At 37.5% G+C, this 27,945-nt stretch overlaps 2 protein-coding genes across 4 annotated transcripts in view; both read left to right on the top strand.

Moving 5' to 3' along the window:
* Positions 1-18,037, top strand: part of LOC123675196 (neurotrimin-like) — a 164,046-nt gene extending 146,009 nt beyond the window's left edge. Inside the window, exons 7-11 of one of the 3 annotated variants that reach the window (XM_045610510.1) lie at positions 7,536-7,685; positions 14,923-14,997; positions 16,042-16,134; positions 16,492-16,667; positions 17,811-18,037. In XM_045610510.1, coding sequence (XP_045466466.1) covers positions 7,536-7,685; positions 14,923-14,997; positions 16,042-16,134; positions 16,492-16,661 — 488 coding nt within the window. In that variant the 3' untranslated portion in view covers positions 16,662-16,667; positions 17,811-18,037. Of the gene's footprint in view, positions 1-7,535; positions 7,686-14,922; positions 14,998-16,041; positions 16,135-16,491; positions 17,356-17,810 lie in introns of those variants that run through there. The other 2 variants (XM_045610509.1, XM_045610511.1) reach the window with 2 other exon arrangements.
* A 7,869-nt stretch (positions 18,038-25,906) lies between these two features.
* LOC123675195 (ejaculatory bulb-specific protein 3-like) lies at positions 25,907-26,697 on the top strand. Its single transcript, XM_045610508.1, has 2 exons — positions 25,907-26,134; positions 26,420-26,697. The coding sequence occupies exons 1-2, from the start codon at positions 25,948-25,950 to the stop codon at positions 26,623-26,625; spliced, it is 393 nt and encodes a 130-aa protein (XP_045466464.1). The 5' UTR covers positions 25,907-25,947; the 3' UTR covers positions 26,626-26,697.
* Positions 26,698-27,945: the final 1,248 nt, after the last annotated feature.

The following is a 27,945-nucleotide window of genomic DNA, read 5'->3' as shown; positions in this document are numbered from 1 at the left end:
AAATGAGATTCCTTCTTCCCAGAACACCTGAGCCATCCTGCAAGCTCCATATCCGAGAGCGACATCCACTTTCATTGCGCAAGTACTCCCGAACCTATTAATTAACTAATGAATTGAAGACATTGCAAGTTCTGACTGCGAGGATCAGCTGCAATCCTCGTTTTGCGAGACTCGGTTTAATTGAAGTCGTCGAGTAGAGGGGGCGCGGCGGTATTTGCCATATCTCAATTTATGACGTACCGAATTAATACCCAGGACTTCGGAAAGGATGTTAATAGGAACTAGAACGTGAAGCCGAAGCCATATTGGTCACGTAGTGGTTGTAAAATTAAGAGGGTGCCTCGTCTTCGAGCTGCATTATTACCCAGGGCATTATTCTGTGAACGACGAGACTGCTACTTAGTTTCAGTGTCTCTGGAGCAATCACGTGGATGTTATTAAGTTGCCGAGTTTGAAGCGAACGGGTCATCCCGAAACTTGGCGTAGGTGGATCTCAGGACCTTCACCTTTAATTATAAGAATTATTGAAGGAACTAGTATGATTTCACATTTGGGGTGCGCCTATCAATTCGAAATACCTTTTTTTATTCTGAGGTGACGTTTCAACGTGATTAAAATCTAAAACAAATAAAAGATAAGATCTAGCCGTTAGAGTAGAGTTAGAGCAGTTAGAGTTAGAAAATTACGACATTTCGATTCAAACAAGTCGACTATTCAACGAAGGCGTGATGACTGCAATTAAGTGCACTGCTCAGCTCTTGAAAGACAATTCCTCTGAAGATATAAAGCAACAGATATCCAAGCATATATTCACTCTATACCAGACTCTACAGCTGAAGGAGTAAGGGTCTAGGATTTCCAAACCATCAGGACAGTCAAATCATGAAGTATCAGAAACACCCGATATCAATTGAATACCAGAAAATCAGACCCCACTTCATCTGAGGTGGTTCAACTGGTGGTCATCTTGCAGAAGGTGTCTTTGCAATCTTTAAAAGATTCAAAAAGAAGTTAGTATGGAGCTAGAGAACTACAGATCGAAAGCCTCCCGAACATCCATACAGATTCTCTTAGGATCTAGCTTCAGTAACCTGGACATATGGCCTGTTTAGTTGATGTTTAAGGTGCTGGTACAACTCGAACTCGAAGTTGAATCTTGAAACTTGGTTACAGCTCAAAATTAAATAAATGAGCACTAAGGCAAAGATGTCAAACACTAGAAGTCGGGGCTTCAGAAATAATTTTGGGGAAGAAAACTTACTTGCCTACATTTCCTTCAACATTTCTTGAAAAGAATAACTTTAGGTAAATCCTAAAAAATTTGGTTCTATTCAGCAATCCGGCCATAAAAGCTTTCAGCATAATTGAAAATATCATATTGTATGAATTAGTGAATACTTCTAGGCAACTTGAATGTTTTTGCCGGTAAAATTCCAGCGGTTTATCATCGGAAACAATAAACCAAAATAACAATAACTGAAAATACGAAAAATCCCATTTAGGGGACAGTTTGTTTTGATAACCACGCATGTAAAGCGATACCTTTTTCCGAATAGAACTCGATATGTGTAAATTCAGTGCACGTTTTCCGAATTTAAAACCCAATGGTTCGGAATCAATTAAATCTCCCATTCCAGATATGTTCACCGGATATTGCGATAAAGTACTGCATACACTCTATGCCAAAACAATTAGCGAAACAAAACATTTCACGGCTGGAAAATTTGATAGTTGTAAAGTTCGATCGGCGAACTGTGGGGGGCATTGTTATGTATAAATTCCTTTCACAGCCTGAAAAATTGTCAGTATGCTTTGTTCACTGACAAACTCGACGTTATGTGTTCGCCCTGTTCTTTATTGTGGCACAATCGTTCATTAATTTCGCCAGGCAGAGTTCATTATTTTTCTCTTTGGCCTTTTTGGTGTCTGGCATATTCGCAGTTTCCTTTTGTTTGACGTTTTTGGCGTAATAAATTCCCTCGTCGCCTGTGATCTCCTTGATATCGATTCGAAAAACATTCAGATGAGTCTTTGCGATACGAATATTGAAATTTTCTGATCTGAAATGACTTCCATCCACAATGAATGTCGAGCAATTCTTGGTCCCATCTGAAGAGAAATTGCATTCAATGAATTGAACTACAGTAACTTTTTCTGTGATAGTGAATAGTCCTCAAATGTGTACCAATTTCATCGGTGTTTTGCTGTTCAGAATCATTACGCACAAATTGTGTTAACTATGAAAAATGATTCTGCATGGGTTTTTTTGTGCGTAACATCTAAAATCTTTTGTTTTGAATGGGAGTTGATGAAAATAAAGTGGGGATATCTCAAAACTGTCTTGAGAAAAAATATATGTTCATCGAGCATTTTTTCATCAGTTGACTTATATTGCAAAAAAATAAAAATGCAATCCTGTTATCTGCTCACACTTATGAATGTTATTCAACTGGAGATATAAGATGAAAAGCATAACTTGATAGGAGTAGGAAATTTTCCCATGAATTCAGGAGAGTCAGATGAAATATACAAACTTGATAATTCCGGAAAGTTTTCAAGACCAGAGGTTGTTAGCAACTAGGTATATCTTATTGAACTTGTTATATAAACTTCATCATGTGATGCTACAATTCTCGAATGTTGTTCTCTCGGTAATGAACTTCTCAATGTTTCCTTGCGACAGTTATTACTATCTTCTTCAGAGCACCTGCTCAAACATTGCAACTAACTGAGTCTTGTGCTAGCAAGTCGGTATCTAAGGATGTCAAATAAATGTGTTGAAAAGGAATGCAGAATGCCAGAAGTCAAAAAGAAAATGACAAAGTTTTCTCCTTCACCTTCCACAAACAGTGGAGTCCAGTTTGAATCTTCTCTTACCATCTTCATCTCTGGTGTCAGCATCAAACTTGAACTTGCATCTCCTCTTGCTTTCGTGAGAGCTTTCGTGTAGAGTAAGAATTTCTCCATTCTGAAAATGAAAAAAAAATTATTCTGGTGAAAAAAAGATATATATTATCGAATGATATTCGAAAACTAATATGATTGGACCTTTGAGGCAACTTAAATGAAGGAAACTATTAGCATCTGACATTTGTTTTCCGTAGCATCTGATATTAGATGTCATTATACCAGCAGCACTGAACTTCAATAATGATTCCAAAGAAATTTGATTTCAGAAAAATGGATGTCAGGCTAATATTGAAAGTCCAATTCAGTAATTTGGAATAAAACTTCATCTGTACGGCTCTTTCTATCTGTAGGTACTTTACTCTGACCGGCAGAATCATTGAATTGAACTCACAATTTTTGATGGGGTTACTTGACTCAAAAAAATGTATAGGTAACCTCAAAAGAAACCTAGCAAGTTTTAAGAGCTGAGAATATAATTTTTGGACATTGAAAGTTCGGTAACATTAGTGGTGGCACCAATGGAAACCATTATGGCCTACTTAATGTTGAAAGAGACGTGATATTTAGTTTACCCCAGATAGGTAGAAATATTCATCCACGTCTGGTCAGTGGAGAATTTCAGATGTTGAAAGATAGCTGAAACATGCAACGTTGATAAATTTTCGGAAAATTTTGATGATTAATCTAGGCCCGTTTTCACGCATATCGTACGTTTCCTGAGTCAGAGCGTGGGCGAGTTTTCTCTTATTCATGCCTTTCTATTTATCTCCATTTAATATTGAACAATTACCTTGGACGCATTAGGGAGAAGGATATATAGGGCCGAGTATTTAAAGGTAATTTATGTGTGTCATCAACTAAGGCTTAAGGCTAGGAACGCACGGCATGCCCCGAGGCCAATAATTCAGATGATTTCAGTTCCAGGACCCCGGGAGAGAGACCAAATAAAGGAGAATCGGATCTGTGACAGGACCTTGTTTTCGCATGAGGCGGGTACACAGAGGGCGCCAGATAAGCGTGTACGGGCATAGCATTAACAGTGTAAATAAACTCGAAGTTTGAGAAGGATCCTTGTTACGTTTTAAGATTGATTATGTTTTCGTTTCAACGCGCGCGACATGTGCCTACGAAAAGACGGATAGGTAGGGCTTTCGAGCCCTTAACACGGTTATTTTCGGACATATATGCGATCGTGTATGACATTAGGATTGATAATTTTGGGGGATAGGGAAAAACAAGTTTCTGTTTTCATGGAAAAGACATTAACGTAGGTCGGATCAGTTTCGATCCAAAATTGAATCGTTTTGAATGAGTTAATTCAATGGAGCGGAGGTGAAGAGGAAGTGGAATGAATAGTTGATATTACACCTTACACTCAGCATACAACTGCAATAAGCATCTTAAGATGTTACTTCGAACACTGGTGGTATGAAAAAGTTTTAAAACTTCTCAAATATCTTGAACAGAATCCAAGGTATAGCCAAAATTTTTGAAAGTCAGTAACCCCCTGTAACCTGTAAGGAATCAAGCTATCAATGATCTGCTTTCTGTTATCTTATTATTCTGAAAAAAATAATAGTTGGTCCTCGATTTCTCGATTTCTCAAGATGCTCTCAGTGAGCTTCGAATTTGTGGCATCCTCTAGTTGTTAGTACTATGGACGCAGTGATCAAATCACTCTCTAACGGATCAGAACTTCTTTCCCAACAGGTTTAAATACTGAATTGGTAACTTGACTGTTTAGCCATTTGGAAGCTTGATCTGATCTGATGTGAAAGGTACATAAAAGTACCCATACAATCCCATAACATATATGTAAGCTATCCGATTATTATGTCGATAGGTCGACATCATGGAGTTTCTCTTATGAGAAACTCCATTTTGTTCAACAAAAAAAAAGCATAGTTTCAAATCCTATCAGGCATCGTTCAAAATCGCCTCTCCAAATTCCAACAGCAACACCCCACTGAAACGACAAGCGTGTGTTTACACCGTCCGCTCCCAAATGACAGGTTATTTGTAACGTCAATGGAACGAAATGCCCCTAACCTTCGTCAACACATCCCACGACCGGTCATAATCACAAATCGATGTCGATTTCAGCTCCAAATCCCGCATCGAGACCGCAGATGATTCGTTAATGGAAAAAAATCTGGAACATTATGACTGACGTAAGGAATTTTGGGGCCACTTCGCGGATAAAAGGGTCCAAATGGCCGTTATCACGATGATGCGGGACGTCCTCTCCCCTTTCACCTACAACACAGTATGAATATTTCACGCCGCCCCCGTGATTCCAGCAATTCCAGATCGCGCTGCTCGGACATGTCGAATCGAAATGATTTCCATTAAGAGAGCTTCTGTCGGCGGCATCCTTGGAAGTTCGCTCTCTCCGTTTTCGGATGGGGGTGTTGGAGATGTAAGGGAGGGACACGTTCGAATTCATTACCGAAGGGGGGAACGGCCATCAATCTGCATCTCTTTGACAGAATTACGACAAGATTGCCGGTGGAGCTGTCTGTTTATCTGCAGTATGTTTCTATCGGTGGTCTTTTTATTCTTGCTTTTATTTACGGGCGGCGGCACGGTCTGTCTTTTAGCGCTCGTCTTTGAACAGATCATTTCGTTATTCGCGAATTTGGTGCTGGGAATTGTCCCGAAAGATGAGATTCAACTGACCGATAACGAATCAGTCGGCAAATTCAATTATGTAAGTCCCTCTGGTCCAGAAAGGCCATAAACCCTCTAGAAACTTGAAATTTTCAGGCTAGGATCATATTCGTACTCTTCCATCTATTCAAAATTTGAAGGAGGTGTCAATAATGAGTGTAAAACAATGTTTTTATGGAACGGTTACTAAAATAAATCACATGTGACAAATATTGGCGATGAAATAGTGGCACATATTCTTCCTCTTTTTTGATATGATGGTCGTAGCGTTTTTAGTATTTATAAAAGTTGTCCTTGTTTTCAAAGATGTATGTATAAGATACTCAATATGCAAGCTGACGGAGTAGTCAGCCTTCCAGAAACTGCGACCAGATAGATCTTTTGTTCTCGACCCTTCCTATTCATACAAATCCAAAGAGGATACTGTTAACGAAACAGACATATCCTAGCCTTGGCTATTTCTTCGTAAGTAACTAGAACTGAGTATTACCAGAAGCTCAGCTCGTGATAGCATTGAGAGCTTCCTGCTATAGGTCGGTGAAAGCACTACAAATTTCTTTGGCTGAGCAAGACCCGGACTGTTCCTCCAGAGAGTTGTCCATTGTTCCACTCCCATTGTTGGACCGCTGACTTATACTGGTCTTTCCCAAGCCCGCAGAAAGACTCAGGACCAACAAGTTTTAACCTTGATGCCTTTTTTGCAAGTTTATCGGTTGTTTCGTTCCTTTAAATACCACAATGCCCCGGTACCCATAGTAGAATTACTTTATTGAGACGGAGCAATAAGTATAACATCTTTCCTGAACAGTGATCGACAGCTTTTAATCCTGTCAGGAACAGCGAGTAATCGAACAGCTTCTTTTTGCTTTAAGAAGATGCTACCGGCCTGTGAAGATGCAACTCCTGAAAAAATGCATTCTTTCATAGAAATATGTCTCAGTTGAACAACTTAATAGGCAAAATCCGACTAGGAGTTTCATAAATGTGGCTAATTGGAGATCTAGTATTTGTGGTAGGTAAGAAGGAAAAATATTTTCGCCTTCTATTTGACGGTATTTTTGATCAGTTTTTCACCAATAGATTTATATCAAATCCTGAGATACTGACTTGTCAGCACAGTTTATTTCGGTCTTTCAACAAATATAGAGGGCGTTGAGCATGCGCAAACATAAAATTCCCGTTTGCTCACGTTCTACAGCTCCAATTCTGATTAAATTTCCTATTGGCCGAGTATTTTTCTATAAACGAATTATAATGAATTTGATGACTGAAATGAAAATTCCTCATGGTGAGATATTATTGATTTGAAGGCCGTATTATAGGAAAATTTCCATTCGAACCGAAATACCTAGTTGTAGGAAAGAATTTCGTTCATTCAGTTATGAATTTCACTGCAAACATCGGCGCACATTACACTAGAATCGAATAGGTAGGTATCTCTAAAAGCGCTCTAACGATGAAATATTGAGCATTGAATGCATTAATGGAATATTTTCATCAGGAAATTCATATCTCTCCTCAAAGGTACCTACTTACATTGAATACGGTAATTGAGGATCAGATTATTCAGATTCCAGGAATCTGAACAGGATATTTTCAGGAATAGGGATTTCCATTGTTTCCTGTATTTCATCATATTCATCTGAGTGAAATTGTTAGGTCGGAGAAAGGGATTATTTGAAACCGTGCAAAAAAGAAACGAAAGTATTCATTATGAAAACTCGCTGAATTAAATCTGCATACTCTGATGTTTAATCATCGTGAAAGTCAATAACCTAATTCGTACTCTGAGAATTATTCACTGAATTATAATCCTTTTATCTCATATACCTATGGTTATTATGAGGGATATAAGAAACAATATGCAGACAGTATTACTAATGTGCCTTCAATTTTTTTTTTGTCATTTAAAGAACTGAAGATTTTCATGGTGTAATTCTTCAATTTTTTTTCAGGTGCCAAATATGAACAAACCCTGGACAATAACGCCTACAAACTACACATGAAGCTGACCATAAAATCAGTCAATAAAAATGACTATGGTTCCTACAAATGTGTATCAAAAAATTCACTTGGAGAAACGGATGGTACCATCAAATTATATCGTGAGTAATTTTTCCAGAAAAGTTAATTTCCCTGAGAAATACAATATTATGCTACAAGTGGGGAAAGTTCATCTTTTCTCACGGCTGTGGAAGTTTGTGGCACGAGCCTGAAAGGTGACTGCGCAAACACATGAGTAAGAAAAAGACAGCTTCAGTTCAAACTGGCCTTCGTTGACGGTATCTATGCATATTTTGCGTTTCCGAAGAAAGGTTGTTTTCAAAGCCCAATTTCATTGGTCCATCAAGCGTGGTGGCAAAGCGGCATTAGGAATAAAACATCTCACAGTATGAGCAATACATAGTTTTGAAATTTTGTGAGCTATGAAATATATGATTCTTTTCATAGCAGAGGTAGAAAAAATCCATTCTAGTATATTCCCATAACTCAAACAAGAGATTTGATACAATTTTGTTCATTCACACTCGACTTTCAGAAAATCGGCTTTATATTCGGTTCTTATGAACACAACCCTGATCCTTTTGTGGCGCCATATCAGGATCAAATTCCCAACACTCCTAGAGACAAAGAACATCATTAAAAGAATACATTCATCTTGATTTGTTCAATTTCTCCCGCGACATAAAAATACCGATGCTGTCAAATTCTCACCGAAGAAAATATGAATTGATTGCTTCCACCATGGCGGTTTCCTTGCAACTCTCGAATCCAATTTGCCGGATATTGAGAGATGAAACACCAACAAGAAACCATGCGGGTCGTATTAAAAAGGAAGAAGCGTAAAATAAGGAATGTGGCATCTTGGGATGACGGCTGAGCCGCATTTCGTGTCCTTTTACGGCCGTAACGAAGGTGGCGCCACCGTCGCGCGTGTAGTTGACAAGTAGAAGGACGGCTACAAGTGAGAATGACAGGCGATATATGTTGTACGTCGGCGAAAATCGCGCACAATGGTTTCACTTCTTCGATTCCGGGGTAGTATTTCGAATTCTATGAACTCGCTTTATCAGATTGATGGTCGGAAAGTATATATACCTGACTCCGGCCATTCGACAGGTTTAAGGGGGTTAGGTCGAGATTTTCGCTCTCGCGGAGTGTGGTCTTGTTATCGTTTCTTTGCCGAGGAAACTATTGCTGTCAGCCATTCGTAGCAATTCCGGCCTGTACCGTAACTGCTCTTTCTACAACGCTTTTTCAAGTTCGAGGGCGGTTATCCCAAGTGATTTTATTTCACCCTAGTTTGGCCGGAATGAATTGTGGTCGCTCGGCGAATTTACTGCTCAGATTCGGTTTCATTCGATTTCTTTTTGCGATGGATATTTAGCAGTTGTCGATTCTGGCGGAGAATCTGAAAATCCAATTAGAACTTTTCACCTTGATACACTTTTCAGTGGTAATATCCTTGGGACATTGATAAATCGATGAGATAATTCTATGACAAGTGAAAGCTCTTTACTTGGTTAACAGCCTGATGCTGAAGGCTGAGGTTTGTCGCCAAGAAAAAAGCTTGAGAAATTTGTGATAAGATTATGAGGCATTTGCCAATTCCCAAGAGATATTCGGCGGAAAATTTTTTGAGAAAAAAATTTATGACTTTATAAAAATTCAAGTAAACATTGAATTCGTTGCTATTCTCTACTATAATGATCTATTACTATTGCATCGTGGACATTTCTGGCTGATTTAAATACATTATTGTTAAACGGATCAATCATAATGTTACAATTTTTATAGTACTTTCTTGTAAGAGTTTGCATAAGGCGTTTCACATTGTCTTCACCGTTGCTTCTTCATATTCGGTTCCGTCTTTCTTTCTCATATTGACCGTCCAATCTTTTAGTATCAACGTCGATTCTTCTAAGCTCCTATATAATGATTCAATTCCTAGTCTCGTTCGCAGCGAAAATCCTTGAATATTTCTAGGAATATTTCTTTAATAAGCCCATTTATACTTTGTGAATAGTGAATATTGCATAATTCATTCTCTATTTGTAAAAATAAATATCATATTATTACAGTTTTCTAGATATCGATTAGAATCGGCCAATAATATTTCAACAACTAACAACACATACAGCTTCTGAAATAAATTTGTAGGATTCTACAAAAAATTCAGCACCCTCCATCATCCTCACATCTTTTTTCTGCGTTTGAAGCCACCTGTTCCTGGAAAAACATTAGCGCATTCGTAAAAGCACGCATAGAGGAGTTCGATAATCAATGGAAACTCTCAGGAAACATTATTAGGTCTTCAATCTTCTCCGAACCCTTGTATTGAACTGAACAATGAAATATATCTGGAAATCGAAGAACACCATTCTTTATATTCGGTAAAAATATCTTTTGACATTCGAGTTCATTATATTGTGTAGTGTAGATATGCACAACTTTATTTCAACGTTAGTAGCTTGAACAACTGAATCGCGAATTTTGCTATGATACTGAATCAAGTAATAATCCCTAGTTCAGATGCTGTAAGATCAGAATGAAAAGTTTTTCTTCAAGATTCTTTCTTACCACCAGCAGAACCACAGTCATAACAATTCTAGATTGAATGCAGTCTCCTTATAAGCAACAAGGCGTGAAGCACTGAATGATTATTGAACGCCATCTATAATTCAGAAATAAACTGGTTCAGAAATATGTAGAGGAGACTAGTAGTCTCGGGTCTTCATAAAGAAATAGAAAATATAGAAGAAAAAAAATTTATAACGAGATTGAATAATTTGTCCCCATTCTCATCAAATTTGAAATTGTAAATCACACTGTTTTCTACGATTATAAGTGAATATTTCTCATTTCAACCAAATTCCATACAATTCAAGCCCCACTGAAAACTCCACTTCTCATCATTGAATAATTTTCTGGCACCCTTCAGATAATAACGTCTTTTACGTTCCCGTTAATAACCAAAGTTATATCGACATAAAATATCCGAGTCATAAGGTTAATGCATTCGCATTTTTTTCACGGAATTATAACTCATAAAAGCGCTGCCTACTATATCTGCATGAAATGTTGAAATACGGGTCATGTTGATATTTTTTCATCAGATCCCTTGGTGGTAAATTGAGATATGAGGCCCGGCTCAGTATCCATAATTATAATTCCGTGAATTATAAATAATGATGTTGAAGAAGATTGAAAAGCTGAAAGTGCTCAAGGCCACGTTAAGCAGAACTTGTTTTTAAAGTTGTATAGAGATTGCCACCAAAGCAAAATACTCATTTTTTTTAAATGGATTGAAAGGTTGATGGTTTTGTCACAAAATAGGGTTGACGAGAGATTAGGTGTGAAAAGTTCTATTTCGTACTTTCCTGTGATTTTACCTGTTCAAGAGAGCTGTACCTTTAAACTCATAGTTTTACTTATTAGGACATGGTCATCGTTTACCTAAACTTCTAAAGGGAATAGCATCAAATGGTACAAAAGAAGAGCCGTTGCATGGGTCTCTGAGGCAAGCACCAAGTACTCACAGTAGCCACTGTGATATAGTGATTGTCAAACTGCTATCGCAGCACTGAGCTCCTTATCGTCGAGTCCAACATTTATATAGGAACTCCCAAGAAAAATCAATTATTAAGGCAAGAATAATAAGTCTTGAATCAAAGGAAACAAAGATATTTATACACACTTACCAGAAAGGATGGAGAACTCCTTTTACTGACTCGGAACCGTTCTGTGATGTAGGAAACTTTAACTGTAAGAAAATGTTTCGAGAGAAGATGGCAGCCGAAAGAAGTACTCGGCGGAATCATCCAGGGTGGTTCACTCCAAGAAGTTTTTTCGGAATACATACTTCAAAACTTGGATCGCTGTAAGGAAGGAAGTATATATTGAGAATAGGTTTGTCAGATTAAATTGAATGGAAAAACTTCTAATCGTCTGTTCACAGACTGCCTCACCATTCATGTTTTAGAGTTCATCAAAAGTCTAACTCTAAAGGGTAGTCACTGGTGCAGCGGTGAGAAGAGCTCTGATGGAGTCACAAAAGATCATAAGATGGAGGTGAAATCAGCAGACAATCAAGCAATCAACTATAGACTTTCTCCAAGAAACGTTTGTTAGGTTTTGCCGCAAGCCTCTCATTCACTGGATCCTCTGAAACAGTTGATACACATTTCAGCACCAGGCAAAATGTTTGGTTTAGGTGATACACAAAGGAAACTGTCATTTCAAATCGCTTTCAATTTCACTTCATGAACTTGACGATCGATTTTCTTATTCAAGCACCAAATTCACCGCTTGAAAAAAAAACGGCTGGTTATTTATGAGCAAACGAAAATTTAAGCGACTCCATCCAGAGCAAGAAATATGGATATTGTTTGTCTTAACAAAAGAAATGTGCTTTTAGGACCGGCGGCAATCAACGACGTTTCTTCGGAATTGATTGAATTTTTAATTGAACCTCCCCGAGGCCATTTCGGCTCAAAGGTTCATTGTGATGAATTCGAAACATGGGGAACTTTTCCGAATAAAAAACTTAAATACATTTGCCGTTCGTCTCTCGGAATGGCTTCCGATGGACGTTGGGAGCGGCGAATTCTCCGGGAAATATCTGTTTTCCGTTCGATTCCTCCCACATGAGGTGGAAAACGTTGATCTATTCGATTCGACAGAACGCTGATGGCCGGGCCATTAATGAAGTGAGCTGAGGATTCGATAGTTTTATACCAACGTAATGTGGATATTTAATTGTGCGAGCTGATTCGATGGAATGGTTTTTTTTTGTTTGGTTCTATGTGAAAGGGAATGCCTCCAATTGAAAATATCAATCCTGTAAAAACCTATTGCTCTCTGTCGGTCATTTAAATTATCGAAACAGGAAGTTGGTTCTGTATCCATGACAGAAACGGTTCTCGGAGACTTTAGACGTTCCTCAGTGATCAAACTTAGGGAGCACTTTCATTTGTCAATGACATTTTAGATGTCATTTGTTCCTGTACATGTCTGTTTGCGGGTGATTTTAAATACGCAGAAATGATCTATTATTATTACTGAATCCAGGTCGTTGGGGCTCTGTTAACCTTGTTAATTGTTAAATTGATATTTTGTTCTCAACCCTACCTATTCATACAATTCCTTAAGATGTTTGGAGCCTTGCCTGTTACTTCGTGAGTATCCAGAACTGACTTTCCCATATGTTTGGTTCTTAGGCCAGTCAACCCTGGACATCCTCTTCTCCACAGAGCCTGCAGATCTCATCTGCTGATTCACTCATGTGGTACAAAAGTTATTTGGATCTACAATATTCTGTCAGCAGTCCCACCAGCTCGTGGCAGCTCCAAGAACTTTCTGGTATTGGTAGGTGAAAGAACCACAAATTTCTTTGCTTGATCAAGGCTAGGAGTGTTTCTATTTTTCTACTCTCATTGTTGGACCGTTGTCTGATATTGGTCGTTTTTAGGACCACAGAAAGGCTCGGAGCCAACAGGTGTTTATCTTGATGCCGTTTTCGTAAGATCATCGGCCATGTACCCATAGTTGATTCGATTCCTGGCCAGTTGTTTCATGGTCAGTGGCATACATGTGATTCCAGAGACCTCAAATTATGATCCATCTGACCTCTGATTATGATCCATCGGTATACGAGTACCATATAGAGAACTTTTTGTCCAGACGATTTACGAAGTTGATTGCACTGAAATGGTCATCGATGGCTGTTTCAAAGAGCGTTTTCAAATTGAATATAGTTGGCATCCTATGGTTTTGCCAAAAGGTTCAAGTATAATTGATTCAATATCCTTATACGCAAAATTATTTTCCACGTCTGGACTTTCCATTGCGAGATATGGAAAGTTCGAATTACAATCTCAGAAATGTTGACATCTTATTCTTGTCATTATCTCAGTTTAGGACATCGGTGAGTCATGCATTGAGGTACTAAGAATCATGAAAGACTTTTGTTTGTTTATTTATTTGCAATTGCATTTTTTTTCTCATTCAATTCATAATCATAATTTTTTCTTCATTGGATACACCTATTATTGGGCCTCGTTCTGTCGGATGTATGTATTTTGAATGAATAAAATGAAAACTGATTTTTTCTTCACCGCACTATAAATTGAAAGCTGTCAATAATTTAAAATTCCATAAAATTCTCAATCGAATAACAAATAAAAACAACATACGAATGTAGACGAACCTAATGCAATATGATGTCTGAGCAGTCAACATCAAAGACCCTGAAACAATAGCTACGTTTCAGAGTGCACATAAAAATCCGGTTACCTGTGATCCAATCATGCTTCCATCGAATTACTCTCGAATTACTAAGAGCACAAATGGACAAATCTCGTCGTTTCCGAAACGGAACGGCATTCATTCCATATAATGCAATTTATCTCAATATACACTGATGAATCACCTTTACGCAATCTCAGGAATTATTGAGCACAAAACTCCCGAACTTTGAATACACAGATTTTCCAGACGTAGCTCACGCTTCGCCGTTTCGACTGCGTGGAGAGACGCTACGAATTTTTCAAACCCAAAAATGTTTCATCTGCCACCTGCATGATTCACATCCTCTGGGAAATCATTGAATGTCCCTCAAAGAAGTCTCGGAGCGCCTAATCCTTTTTGCGCTCGCCTCTAAAAAATGGCGGACTCTTTCCCTGGACCTATGCATAAAGGGATATCCTGAGATTTCCGCTCAATTCATTGCGTGGGTTGGAATTTAAATTTGGTTTCAATATTGCCAGGAACTTCCCATCAAGAGATTCATGAAATTTTTAATGTTCAATGTATCCGAAAGTAGTCAAGTTTCACATAAAAAATAAGTCTTTACGATGCTATTTTTCCAATTGTTCCCAACTACTCTAAGTCCCCTCCCATAAACAGCTTCCGATGAAGTCAGTATAGTATATCCAAAGTCACTTGAACTAGTCCATAAAAACGCTCGGCTATATATGTCCCTTTGAAGTGGATACCGCCTTCTGCTAAATACCGGGGTTTATTTGAAAGTATTGTTAAGCAATAATTTCACTGGCCCTGAAGGAATTTCTGGAAACTTGGAAAAACCTTGTATAATCGAAATATTCATCTTCCTCCAAATGCCTTTGGATATACTATACCTGAATGGGGACTGTTGTGTTATAAACATAAGCGTTCTCAATAGATGTCAAGCCATTGAAAGTTTATTTTGAGTATGAACTAAAACATTGCGCGACTGTCTTCGGTATGAATTTTAAAGAATTTTTATTATAATCGATTCACTTAATTCATTACAATAGTTCATACTTCATTTTTTCATTGTTACTTTCTCTTCGTTTGCAGACATACCTTCCCCTTCAACGGTGAGGACAACAACAACCACGACACCTGCTCCTATCAAATTGATTCTGGATAAAGGTATGTGATAATAGAATTATGATAACCTTTTTGCTTCTTGTTGGTTACAATTCAAATATTCTTCTTTTCTCAAAAACCACCTGCATGTCCTTAGGGAAATAACAATTTGAAGGATAACATTAAGGATAAGCTGTACTCGTTTTAGAAGCTGTACGCGTTTTCAAAGAACTAATAATATCGAGTGCCTAAATTGAAAGTGTGGGACTATGTTTTTGGTTGTCTAGGAATCTACAAAGATCCTTAATGATTTAGATATGCACTAAAAGAAGTTCAGCATAGTCACCTTCAAAAGATGATACATGTAATCCAATGCTCTTCTGACTTTTCACACACTTTAGAATTTCTGCTTTAAGGACGAACGTAAAGTTTGGCACTCACTTGAGCAACTTTTGACGAAGAAAAGGTTCTCGAGGCAGGCATAAGGTTTTTTCATACAAGAATTTACATTCAATCCAATAGGGAAACGCTAACTTAGGCGAAGATAAGAGATGCATCAGATGCTCAACAGATTTAATATCAGTCCATTTCGCCTACCGATGCCTCAATTTGCTAGGACAGGCGAAAAAGAGATTTTATTGTTGTTCCATGTCATTATTCCATAATTCCACCGATTTAGACTATCTGCTGAAGAGCTTATATTCCCATAGGAACATAACATAAAAATTCAATGTTTTTTCCTTGAATATCAAATGGGTCATATCAATCATCAAGGTGAGTCTGAAAGACACAAAATAAACGTCCTTATACTCCGATTCCACTTCAGAACGACGTAGTCAATATTTTCCAGGACTTTTTATTCACTTCCCGATGGAGAGTTTAACGATCAACCAAGTTCAGGAAAGATGAGAGATAAATTTTATGGGCGGAATGATAAAAATGCGTATATCCTCACACACGATACAACTGCTTTTATATTCGTGGTTCGGCAATAAAGACTCGAATTTTTCGAGACATTGAACAGCTTCCTTTCTTGATATTAAATACGAAACACAAGCTGGAACAAAGCAAAACAAAATAGTAAATTATGCACATTTTTCTTTGCAGCTGTCGGCAAACAGCGCACCCGTTTAAAAGAATTAAGCTCGGCTCAAAGCAGCAATGAAATATCCGAACCTGCAGTAACGGAGAGGGGAAAAGGTGAATATGTTTCCACATTTTCATACAGAAACATTTTTTTCTGACATCTCCACTGAAACACGCCAGGATTATTTCTTCACATATTTTTTTTTCAATTTTTTTATGAAGTTGAATATGAATGCAATCCTGTAATATATTTTTCTTCTGTATATTTCAATATGCATCATTTCAGAGATATCAAAACTTTTTTGAATTTTTATTCAAATCGGCATTTTTCGAACTATTACTAATTCTATCTTCATTATAATACTCGGGATTCCTATTACACCTCTCTCAGAAAAAAATTGCTGCCCTTGTTATCACATCATTGAATATCTAACATTTCACAATGATTTATCTTTTACACATCTCTTACAGATCTCAGACTCAGGAGTAATCCTAGCAAAGTAAGCGTTGAAGAAAACCTAAGCAATATTAATGATTACTCCCTTCGTTCGACAAACAGTGGCGATTTGTCATCATCAACATCGTCCTATATCCTGAAGACAGTCCTTGTGGCAACATCTCTTATGTGGTGCAGGGTGTAATATAATGTAAAATAGCATATTTTTCTTAAAGATGATTTATTTTGAACATGATCCTTTTTGAGCTCTTCCTCTCAGTTTTTCACGAATATAATAATTTTGTGTCCGCTGTTGTAAAGAATCATTAAGTATTTTTATAAATCCCTAAGAACTTACTTATATTTAATGCTGGTAATGTATGATAGACCTATGATGTTCATTCTTCCCTGTAATTTAATTTATTCGTAATCATAATTGTACATATTGTATTTATTAAGACAATCTAGATAGTAAGTTACAAATCCGATAAACATTCTTAGGATTTGGAGATCGTGTAAATATTGAGCTGTTCTGAAAGAAAGGGAAGTCTATGAATTCAAAATCAATAACTACAATCTGCTCTAGCATTAATTTTTTTATATCACACTATTTATATTTCCTATTATGGAATCCATAACTAATGAATTCGAATCATTTTCAAGCGTGATATGAACTGATGAGTATCTATAAATACCTAATGTATTTTTTCCGGAGTACTGACGTTTATCAACGAAGTTTATCGGTTATAGAATTGTACAGAGTAAATAATTTATGAGTATAGTTGTTTCCATCGGAAATGGTTGATAGTTTCTTTTTTAAAGAGAAAATGACAATGAGGTACAATTTATGTATTAGTTGTAAATTATATGTTGAGTAAAACCAAAAAGGTTGAAGCTGTTTTATTTGCCTTTATTCCATCATCCACAATTAGGTCCTTACCCTCATCTACTGATATTATATTTCATGAATCTCCTAGGTCTGTGTTAAACCTTTCTGAAACTGTGCAAATTAATTAGGAGAAGTATTCTGTGAAGGTTTTGTTACTGTTTCTCATCACCACTTCAGGCACAAAACTTTTAATTGTTCTTTAGTGTCTGTTTCGATCATGTACATATTTCATAGTCTTCGTTAAGAGACAACTAAATAAACTGAAATAAATTCTGATCACTGAAAATCATTGTCGATAAAAATAGAAAATAATAACTCGCAAAGACGTGTTTCCCTCATTTGAGATGTCTGCACCCAATTTATGGAAATTCTAGACGAAAATTCTTGAACGGAAATACGCTTCATATCAGCGAAGTTAATATCCTTACCAAGAGCGAATCCAGTAACAAAGTTTTCATTTTTCAGTTTTATTTTGCTGAAGAGCCAGCGCTGGAAGAACATTAATTAACTGTCAAATTTGAACGATCCGTAGCAGCATCATCCAAGTTTCAGTTGACTGGGTTTGTTTGCCGACAATCAATATATTCTTCCCCATCTGAAAGATTGATTGATTATTTCAATATTAAAGGCACCAAGTCTGCTTTCAACGCGTACTACAGTACTTTAATAAAATCATTTTCATCGACAGTGGAGCTTTCGTAGTCAATGAAAGTGTGACATTTACATTTTAATATAAGAGCACAAAGGGTATATTATGGGTGTGGAGTCTCTGAAGGAATATAAATCATTGAGTTATCTGTCGCCTTGGAGTTTGTGAAATGCATCAACTCTATCTCGGGGTTTTAAAACTTCGATATGGATGGACGAGGTCGGGAGAATTTTATCCATAAAATCAAATGACATTCGGAAGGAGGTTCATCGTTAAAATGGTGAGTTTATGACAGTTTTTTTGGGGTTATAAGCATCAGTCGCTAATCACCTTTTCCATTAGCAGTCAGTTGATAAGGGTCAAGAAGTTTATTGTGAGGAAATTGAATAGGTACAACAAGAAAAGTCAATTTTCAACTCATTTCACCTCGGAATATATAAGGGTTTTAATGAAAGAATCGAAGCTTTTCTTTCATAAAACGCTCAATGAAAAGTACGTTTCCAAGGCAATGAAAAGATCTTAAATGAATAGGGCTATGGTTTTGTTACTTTGCGCCCTTCAAACAGTAGTGTTACAATTTTATGCTGTATCGTTTCATTATAAAGGGGTTTTCCAATGGGAGATTTCATTTTGAATAGCTTGAATTGTATTCTTTCTGGCATATGACCGCCAATCTGGACCTCCAATTTTCGATGATTTTTTCCAACATTTGTGGCCGTATATCAGCAATAACACGGCGAATGTTGTCTTCCAAATGGTCAAGGGTTTGTGGCTTATCCGCATAGACCAATGATTTTACATAGCCCCACAAAAAATAGTCTAACGGTGTTAAATCACAAGAGCTTGGAGGTCAATGCACAGGTCCAAAACGTGAAATTAGGCGGTCACCAAACGTGTCTTTCAATGAATCGATTGTGGCACGAGCTGTGTGACATTGTTGGAACCACAGCTCCTGGACATCATAGTTGTTCAATTCAGGAATGAAAAAATGTTAGTAATCATGGCTCTATACCGATAACCATTGACTGTAACGGTCTGGCCATCATCGTTTTTGAAGAAGTACGGACCAATGATTCCACCAGCCCATAAAGTGTACCAAACAGTCAGTTTTTCTGGATGTAACGGTGTTTCGACATACACTTGAGGATTAGCTTCACTCCAAATGCGGCAGTTTTATTTGTTGACGTAGCCATTCAACCAGAAGTGCGCTTCATCGCTAAACAATATTCGTTTATGAAAATCGGGAACAACGGCAATGTCATTTTGGGCCATTCGACGAATCTACGCCTTACTTGATGATCGCTTGGCTGAATTTGATGAATTGCCAAACCAAACTGAGAACACGGCATATGTATATCTTTAGTATAAAGAAGCCAAAAATGCCGTGATGGTTTCGTGAAGGAAATTTAAACAAAATAATATCATAAGCATGAAATTGAGAAGGGCAAGTTAGCCTAGTATAGAAAGGGCTGTTAAATATTTATCTTATTAGCCCTCAAAGATTCATTTATTTCTTTATTTTTGGACAGAATCGAGAAAAAGTCTATCAATCTGTATCTCTAAAACTAGATCTGACTTCCGGCACCACCAATTTTTTCCTCATTTTATTGGCCCATGTTATAGTTGTCGAGAGAGAAAGACCTGCCAAAAATCCACATATCTGCACACAATAAAGGGTTAACCGAAACGAAATTCATAATTCGATGCAGTCATAATTCAGTAAACAAATCTCGCAAGCGGTACACACATCAGGCTTGTTTATTTCGCACCACACATATCACGATTTGCCCTCCCTCCCCAAACCGGAAGTTAATGTTAACGTCCGACCGTTTCCGGTCACTTTTCACCGAATAGATTCCATTGTTCCTCCCCGGGTGACCTTCCGAAAGACAACAATGCTGTATGGCGAATGCCAACTTTACAATATCGAAATGTTTGGTGTTTTGCCGTTTCGTGGAACAACTTTGGTTGGATGGACCTCGACGAGCTACACGGGCTCTGCCATGAATTATGTAGGTTATCGAAATCCTGTCGTCCTCCCAATTTGCAGGATACGTGTGTTAGCCTGGTGGTGTTCGTGCATAGGGTGGCCGAAAGTTTTGCATGGTGGGGAATTAATTTGGACTTTGATTCGTGTCGAACTTTTACAATCTTCTGCATTTATTACTCCTTTCTGGTTTTTTCTTTTCTGTTTTAAGATTTGATAATAATATATTCGTCGTCAACTTTTGACGAAGAGGAAAGATGAAAAGATTTTTTTGGATGAAGAATAAGCTCTTTGATATAAATATGTCAGCTCATTCTGTAAACAAATACATAAATCAATAACTACACATATTCGGAGAGACGGAGTTTTTGCTGAGATTTTCATCTGTGCTCTTGTGTAATACGTTGAAACGTAATTAGCACACATTTCCTCTGCTAATACTGAAATTTATCTACACATGCTTTGTTCTATGAAATTAACAATTTTTTCATTTCTCTGCATCAAGAGAATATATTATATACCATCCTCAATGAGAATTGACTTACTTGAATACAATTTCATGGCCAAAGTTGCCATGAGTAAAATGAAAAATTCAATGAACAAACTAATTCCTCTGTCAAAATGTGGGCGGCAAGCTCTTAAGGGGTAGGGTTTTAACCCTTATTATCCCGAGAAGAACTGATAGATAACAAGGCGGCAGGTGATTGGATTACCTCATCACCGAGTTTTTAAAATTACCAAATAGAAGATGCATTTCTTTTTGTCTGCTAATTATAGTGAACTAAGAAAAAAATTTCATACTTGAACCTATATCAGTTAATTCTACGCCTGAAGATTCAACTCTTTACAGGGTGTCTACTTTTAAAAGGGTCAAAGTTCAAGTGTAGATCAAACAAGTTATTTGCAACAAAAGATGTCAAATAACACATGGTCGAAATGTTTATGGTAATTCTTCAATTTAACATTAGAAATTACCCCATTTAGTGTGCTTTCGAATGACATACCAAGTTTTGTACTAGCTGCTTGGCTTCTGCCATAGTATCATGGCTAACAAGATAACAACGGAAAGTTGAAATATTCCGAACCTAAATTTGCTCTATCTGGAGGCTCTTTATGATTGAATATTGAAGTAATTCTCTTGGAAATCATGAATTTATCTGTCGAAGCAAAATAATTCAAACGAATAAACTAGTTAGCAGTAAAAAAAATGACGAAAGTACTGACGTTATGTCAGGAGCTTTTGAGTTCTGATTCGTCCACTTCAAGGGTTCAACTGGCACATAAAACGAGCGCTCAAAAGCTCCCCACTTGGCATCAGTGCTTTTCCCATCGAAACTCATCTCTCTTCGACCAGAACGGCAAATTCGAAATTGTTTTTCCAGTGTGTGGCGATATCCACATAAAAACCCAACTTTCCGCCTTATCACGCTCCAGATCTCTCATTTCCATATTCCGTCGCCTCCACCAGAGGGAGCAGCGCACGCTAAGCCCATTACCACACGATCTGCCGCAACACTTCAATCGCTCTGGCAATTAGCCCCGATGTTATCGAGCAGATTTCCCAGTAGATCTATCCCTATTCAAACACCAAAAATCATTAAAGTTTCCATCGTAGTCAGTGGCGGACAGGGCAGTCAGCGATGTTGGTGACCGCAGACGGCGTCACGACTGAAGCGCTTCACGGAAAAGTTGAAAAATATAACATAGGCGTTCAATTTGCTTCCGCCTTTTTTTTCCGAAATTCAAGGCTTTATTGTGAAAACCTGGTGATACATTTATGATTCAAACTATTGTCTATTTTTCTCCCATCTTTCGGGCAGGGTACGAATCCGGCGTTGAAAAAACTGGTCATCTTTTGAAGCGATCCACCAATCGATCCTATATTTTACTTCTTCATAAGAGTGCTGATCAGCCAGGCTGTATGCCATTGATCGAAACAAGTGATAGTCCGAGGGAGCAACGTCTGAAGAATATGGTGGATAGGGTAGGAATTCCCATTTCAACGTTTGCAAGTATGTCTTGACCACTTTCGTAACATGGGGTCGAGCTTTGTAATGCTGTAAAATCACTTTATCACGTCTCTCGTTGTATTGGGCTGTTTGTTTTTCAATGCTCGGCTCAAACCCATAAATTGCGTTCGATAAAGATCGTCTGTAATTGTTTCAGTCGGTTTTAACAACTGATAATACACAACGCTGAGCTGGTCCCACCAAATACTGAGCACGATCCTGGAATCGTGAATATTCGGTTTGGCCGTCTACGTGGAAGCATATCCCTATGATTTTTTGCACTTGGGATTATCGTAAGGAACCCATTTTTCGTCTTCAGTCACAATGCGGTGCAGAAATCCCTTTCGTCTTTGCCTTGCCATTCAACATCTCTCAGCTTCAACTAATACGGTCCCAATTTCCTTGTATCTGAATCATTCCCATGACTTTCAGGCGTTTTTAAATGGCTTGTTGCGTCACTCCCGATGATCCTGCCAATTCTTGTTGCGTTTAAAACGAGTCTCGATCAAGTAGTACCTCCAATTCTGCATTTTCGAAAACCTTCTCTCTTCCACCTCCACGCTGGTCTTCGACGTCAAAATCGCCGTTCTGGAAGCGTTGGAACCACTCTCGGCACGTTCTTTCACTAAGAGCGGCCTCACCATAAGTATTTGAGAGCATTCAATGAGCCCCAGTCGCAGATATCTTAATATTAAAGCAGAAAATTAAAACCACTCGCAAATGACGAGAATTTGGCTCGTAAGTTGACATTTTTTATCGAGAATAACTATGATGAAGACTCAAATCTACTGATATTTCGATATTTCGCGTTATGTTTAGAAATACCTATGCTTATTGTATGACATCTACGATCTATTTATTTCGACTACCACTCACCGCTACAACCATCTATTGCAAAACGGCGGAATCAGAGTTGAAATATGAAAGTTCTGATGGACCTTGTTCTATTTGGTACATCGCCGCCACTGCACGCAGTCGTCCGGCCCGTGAGAGCATCCCCGAAAAAAAGAAGGCGGCTAATCAAAAGCGTATACATCACGGACTTAATTTGCGGCAGGGAATCAAACAGGGTGCGATCACACCGCCGACCCCAAATCTCAAGGGGGCGGCTAATGAAATCCTTCAAGTAATTAGATGTGTTTGATAAGAGCGGGAGAGGAAGGGTTGCCTGCGGTATTAGATGGGGGAACGATGTCAGTGCCGCCAACCGCCCCCGAATTGACCTTCCGGATTGCAATCGGCTTATCTCGCCGGCTGAACCGCTCCGATTGATGTTGAATGCGAAATGAGGAATGTTTCGCGATTTGGGCAAGTCACTAATCGACTGTCGTTCTTCCTCTGGGACCGGAATGCCGTTTTGTCAACTATTGGATGAGGAGATGTTCGATCGTCCGCAGTTTGATGGCGTATGGGATTCGGCGTGTTTGCATGAGCGGGTATGATTGACTTTAAGGAGTCGTAGAGCAATTCGTGTCGTCTGCGGAATTCCTATGGTGATTCACTTTGAGTATGGAAATGAGGAAAGCACTGACGTATGAACTCGAGAGCTTTCATTCGTCAGTTGAACACTCGAAGACCACATAATAATAAAGGGTGTTTTTTTTCGAGGTATATAACTTTAAGTTGGCATTACTGTTCAAGATGGCGACCGATTTAACAGCTGTCAGGTGATTTATTCTCAGTTTGGTTTGGCAATTCATCATGAATAGACTCACGCCTGAAGAACGCTTGCAAAAAGTGCAAAATGAGATTGTCGTTGTTCCCGATTTTCATGAGCGAATTTTGATTAGCAATGAAGCGCATTTCTGGTTGAATGGCTACGTCAACAAACAAAACTGCCGCATTTGGAGTGAAGCTAATCCTCAAGTGTATGTCGAAACATCGTTACATCCAGAAAAACTGAGTGTTTGGTGCGCTTTATGAGCTGGTGGAATCATTGGTCCGTATTTCTTCAAAAACGATGATGGCCAGAACGTTACAGTCAATGGTGATCGGTATAGAGCCATGATTACTAACTTTTTCATTCCTGAATTGAACAACCATAATGCCCAGGATCTATGGTTCCAACAAGACGGCTCAACATATCACACAGCTCGTGCCACAATCGATTTATTGAAAGACACGTTTGGTGACCGCCTAATTTCACGTTTTGGACCTGTGAATTGGCCTCCAAGATCTTGTGATTTAACACCGCTAGACTACTTTCTGTGGGGCTATGTAAAGTCATTGGTCTATGCGGATAAGCCACAAACCCTTGACCATTTGGAAGACAACATTAATTCGCCGTGTTATTGCCGATATACGGCCACAAAAGTTGGAAAAAGTCATCGAAAATTGGACGTCCAGATTGGACTACATCCGAGCCAGCCGTGGCGGTCATATGCCAGAAATCATATTTAAAATGTAATGCCATAAGATTATCTTGCGGATAAATAAAATTCATGTCAATCGAATAATCCATCGTTGTTTTATTGCAATTTAAAGTTCTGTAGCCCTAAAAAAAACACCCCTCACTTTCATAGTCAATTTGTGCTTACAAAGACGTTTCGATTTCATATGTTTTTTTGAGAGCTATAAATCCGAATCTGAGGGTTTGCCATCGAGATTTCATGACGGAACATTGACAAAATACAAAAAAAGGAGAAAAATTCACGAAAATCTGATATTTCTCTAGTGTTATGCAAAAAATCGCCAAAAATGCAATTTTTCCCCTTTTTTTGCCTTTTTTTTCAATGTTCCTCATAAAATTTTGTTGGCAAACCTAAGATTAGGATTCAGCACATCAAAAAACATATGAAATCGAAGAAATGAAAACTTCCATATTGACTGGACTTTCAGTAGCTCTAAAAGTTCTTTAACAAATTGTGACCCTCTGCACTCATCCTGAACATTTTTGTTTCGTATTAACATAGGTCCGATTCGTTTTTGTTTAGAAGTTAAAGGAATTCGAAAAAAATTTCTTGTCACAGTTAGAATTATGTTTCACTTCTAAACATTGTATCAACCGTCCTCAACAATGAAAATTGAAATGTCCATATTCGGCTTGAATGCCTCATATCGACTAACTGAGGATTCTGTTACTCAGTGGATCAGATTTGGGTCATTTCTTATTTGGTTTTTTGCATCTTGAATTTCATCAAGTAATTGTTGTTGAGATGTGATTCAAACATGATAGATCAGCTGCTTTATATGACCACACATTAATGAAAAATCTAATGGATTAAGATCCTGTGAACAAGGTGTCCATGGTCATGGAAGGTACTATGCTCCTGGCTTCACGTCATTGCTTCATCCATCGTATTTTTCCGATATTCTGATTGAATTTTCTATGATTCATATGACACGATCGAAAAGAAATATTGTTTGAAAGTTGAAATGTTTTTTCATTAAATAGCAAAATCTCTACTCAATGCAATATGTTGTCACTGAAATATCTGAATATCTGAAATCATGGAAAAAATTGGGTATTTATTTTCCAATATTCTTCTTGAATATTCCATGATTTCTCTTATGTTACCAGCTGGGATATTCATTGAAAATTTTCATTTTATATCAACACCTTTATTTCAACTACATCGGTTCTATGGATACGGCAATATTCGGTAATTTCTTGATATTCTTCTCCAATTTTCCATGGTTTTGGTCACGTAATAAACAAAAAATATAACGTGCAAAACTTTCCACAATACAACAACACATTATTAATGCAATATATCTAATCGACCTACGTAAGATGGAGATTATCTCCATCACCATCTTCATCTTCGAATTGTTAACGAAGACGATGAGCACCATCCTTGATTTTTTATACAATTCAATTCACAACAATTCTTAATTGGTCTTCTAATGATAGAATAATTGTGGGTATATTTGGTGGCTGAATTAATATTTCGACTATAAATATCGCCTCGAGCTATACCAAGTCATCAGTAGCTTCTTCAACAGAACAACCTCAAAATGTACTCTCTTGTGATTGTCGCAGTTGTTGCATTCTCAGCAATCGTGAAATGCGATGACTTCTATTCTTCGAAATTCGAGAATATCGACATCGATGCCATCATTAAAAATGAAAGATTACTCCAGAATCATTTCAATTGCCTTTTGGAAGGAAAGGGTTGCACACCAGAGGCTGAAGAATTGAAAAGTAAGTTGCATAATTTTTGTTGTTACATATCATCTTTGTTTTTGCAAATTGAATGGTAAAATAGATAGTTTCCAAGTTTGATTGTATCTACACCAAATTCAATTCAAATTATCCTTATCTCTTTATTGAAATAAAATATGCATAAAGAATTATTTAATCAACTCATAAAGTTTTTTCCCACAATTCTTGGCAATTCATATTTTATTTTCCACCACAAAATAACATCACCAAACGTTTCTTAAGACTTTAATGGTCGATTATTATTTATTAACTTGTTTTTCTCAGACCATATCCCAGAAATTATGGAAACTTGCTGTGCCAAATGTACAGACAAGCATAAGGAAGGAGCCAAGAAGATGACCCAATACTTGAAGGATAACAAACCAGAGTACATCAAGCAAATGTTGGATAAATATGACCCTGATAGAAAATATGCCAAGAAGTGTGCCGAGAATCTCCAATCTGGCGGAATTGACCTTAGCAGTTTCTAAATATGATGAAAAATGGTGAACGATTTTGAATTTAATGTATATTTTGACTCTAGAATAAATAATTGAAGCATATCCTTTTTGTCTATCTACCTATGTTCTCGAATGAAACATAAGCCTACCTATAATAGAACCCTCTTTGAGCAAAGTTAAAGTAACTTCACTATCTAATTAAAAAACTGATTGGGTACAACTTAATTACATTACTTACATTACATCTTATATGGAGATTAAATAACGTTTAACTTGAGCTCTTTTGGACTCATATATTTAAAATATGAAGGTTGATGAATATCCCCAATTAAAAAAAAAATGGGATCTAAAGGTCACAACTTTTTTAGGTGGCCTTTTCGTTGGTCCTAAATTTTTTATTTCGAGTCACCAGTGACAACTTTTGCAGAGTTTCGACTTTTTTTTTATGTTATAGGTAAAACAACACAGAATTCTTAGAAGGAAAACAATTATTTATAAAAATGGGGATATCATTGAAGCGAAGTCAGAAGCTTTTGAGTGTATGTTCGTTCATGCGCTAACTGCACCTTTGGAGACCACAGAATTGTATAAAGATATGAGGTATCCAGCATTCAAAAGCTACTGATTTCAAATCATTGTTTTTCCCATTTTATTTTGCTTGTATTTCCTATGGTTATGATGAAGTGAGCAACACGAAATTTAGCATGAAACTTATTTTATTTAATTTCAACTCTATCGGATCGATCGGAGTTATTAAAGAATTTTTTCAATATTCTGCTTGAGTTTTCTATGGCTCTGATGAGCACTATCGGCAAGAAATTCTTCAAGAAAGATTGAAATGGTTGTTCGGCAGAAGGTTGAACATACAAAAATGGGAAGTAGACGGGGTTTGATACCTACTCATCCCTAAAGATTCAACCTAGGCCTCAAGAATTTTTCGAAAATTTCTTTAATTTCATGCTTTTGAACCCCTTCAATATTATTTCATGCACAGATCTGAAAATATTCTCTTTATTAGAATCTTAATGGTTGGTATGTATTTATAGATATTTGTTGCAGGTTATTGCTAGGAACAAAATTATGGACCCACAAATATAAAAAACAATTACCAAATATTTCAAAGCTAATCTTCGCGATGCATTTAAAAAAACCTGGGGCCTAGGTTGAATTTTCGAAGCCGAGTAGGAAGCAAACCAATTCCACCTATATCCCATTTTTGTATGTTCAATATTATGCGGAACACCCTGTATATATGCGCAAAATCTCAACTCAATTTCTCGACCTGATACGATTCGTTGATGACCAGAACCAACATTTCAACCACATATGTTTCAGTTGTTCTATTTTCTT

The sequence above is a fragment of the Harmonia axyridis genome, chromosome 3 (assembly GCF_914767665.1).
Source record: "Harmonia axyridis chromosome 3, icHarAxyr1.1, whole genome shotgun sequence".
NCBI classification, from domain to species: Eukaryota; Metazoa; Arthropoda; class Insecta; order Coleoptera; family Coccinellidae; genus Harmonia; species Harmonia axyridis.
Note: the sequence above shows the minus strand (reverse complement) of the source record. Positions and strands in the feature narration are given on the sequence as shown.

Bases quoted from the DNA above. Each gene is read 5' to 3' on its own strand.
- LOC123675195 (XM_045610508.1), top strand. From the start codon at position 25,948: ATGTACTCTCTTGTGATTGTCGCAGTTGTTGCATTCTCAGCAATCGTG. The intron at 26,135-26,419 runs GTAAGTTGCATA...TGTTTTTCTCAG, and splicing joins AGAGGCTGAAGAATTGAAAA to ACCATATCCCAGAAATTATG.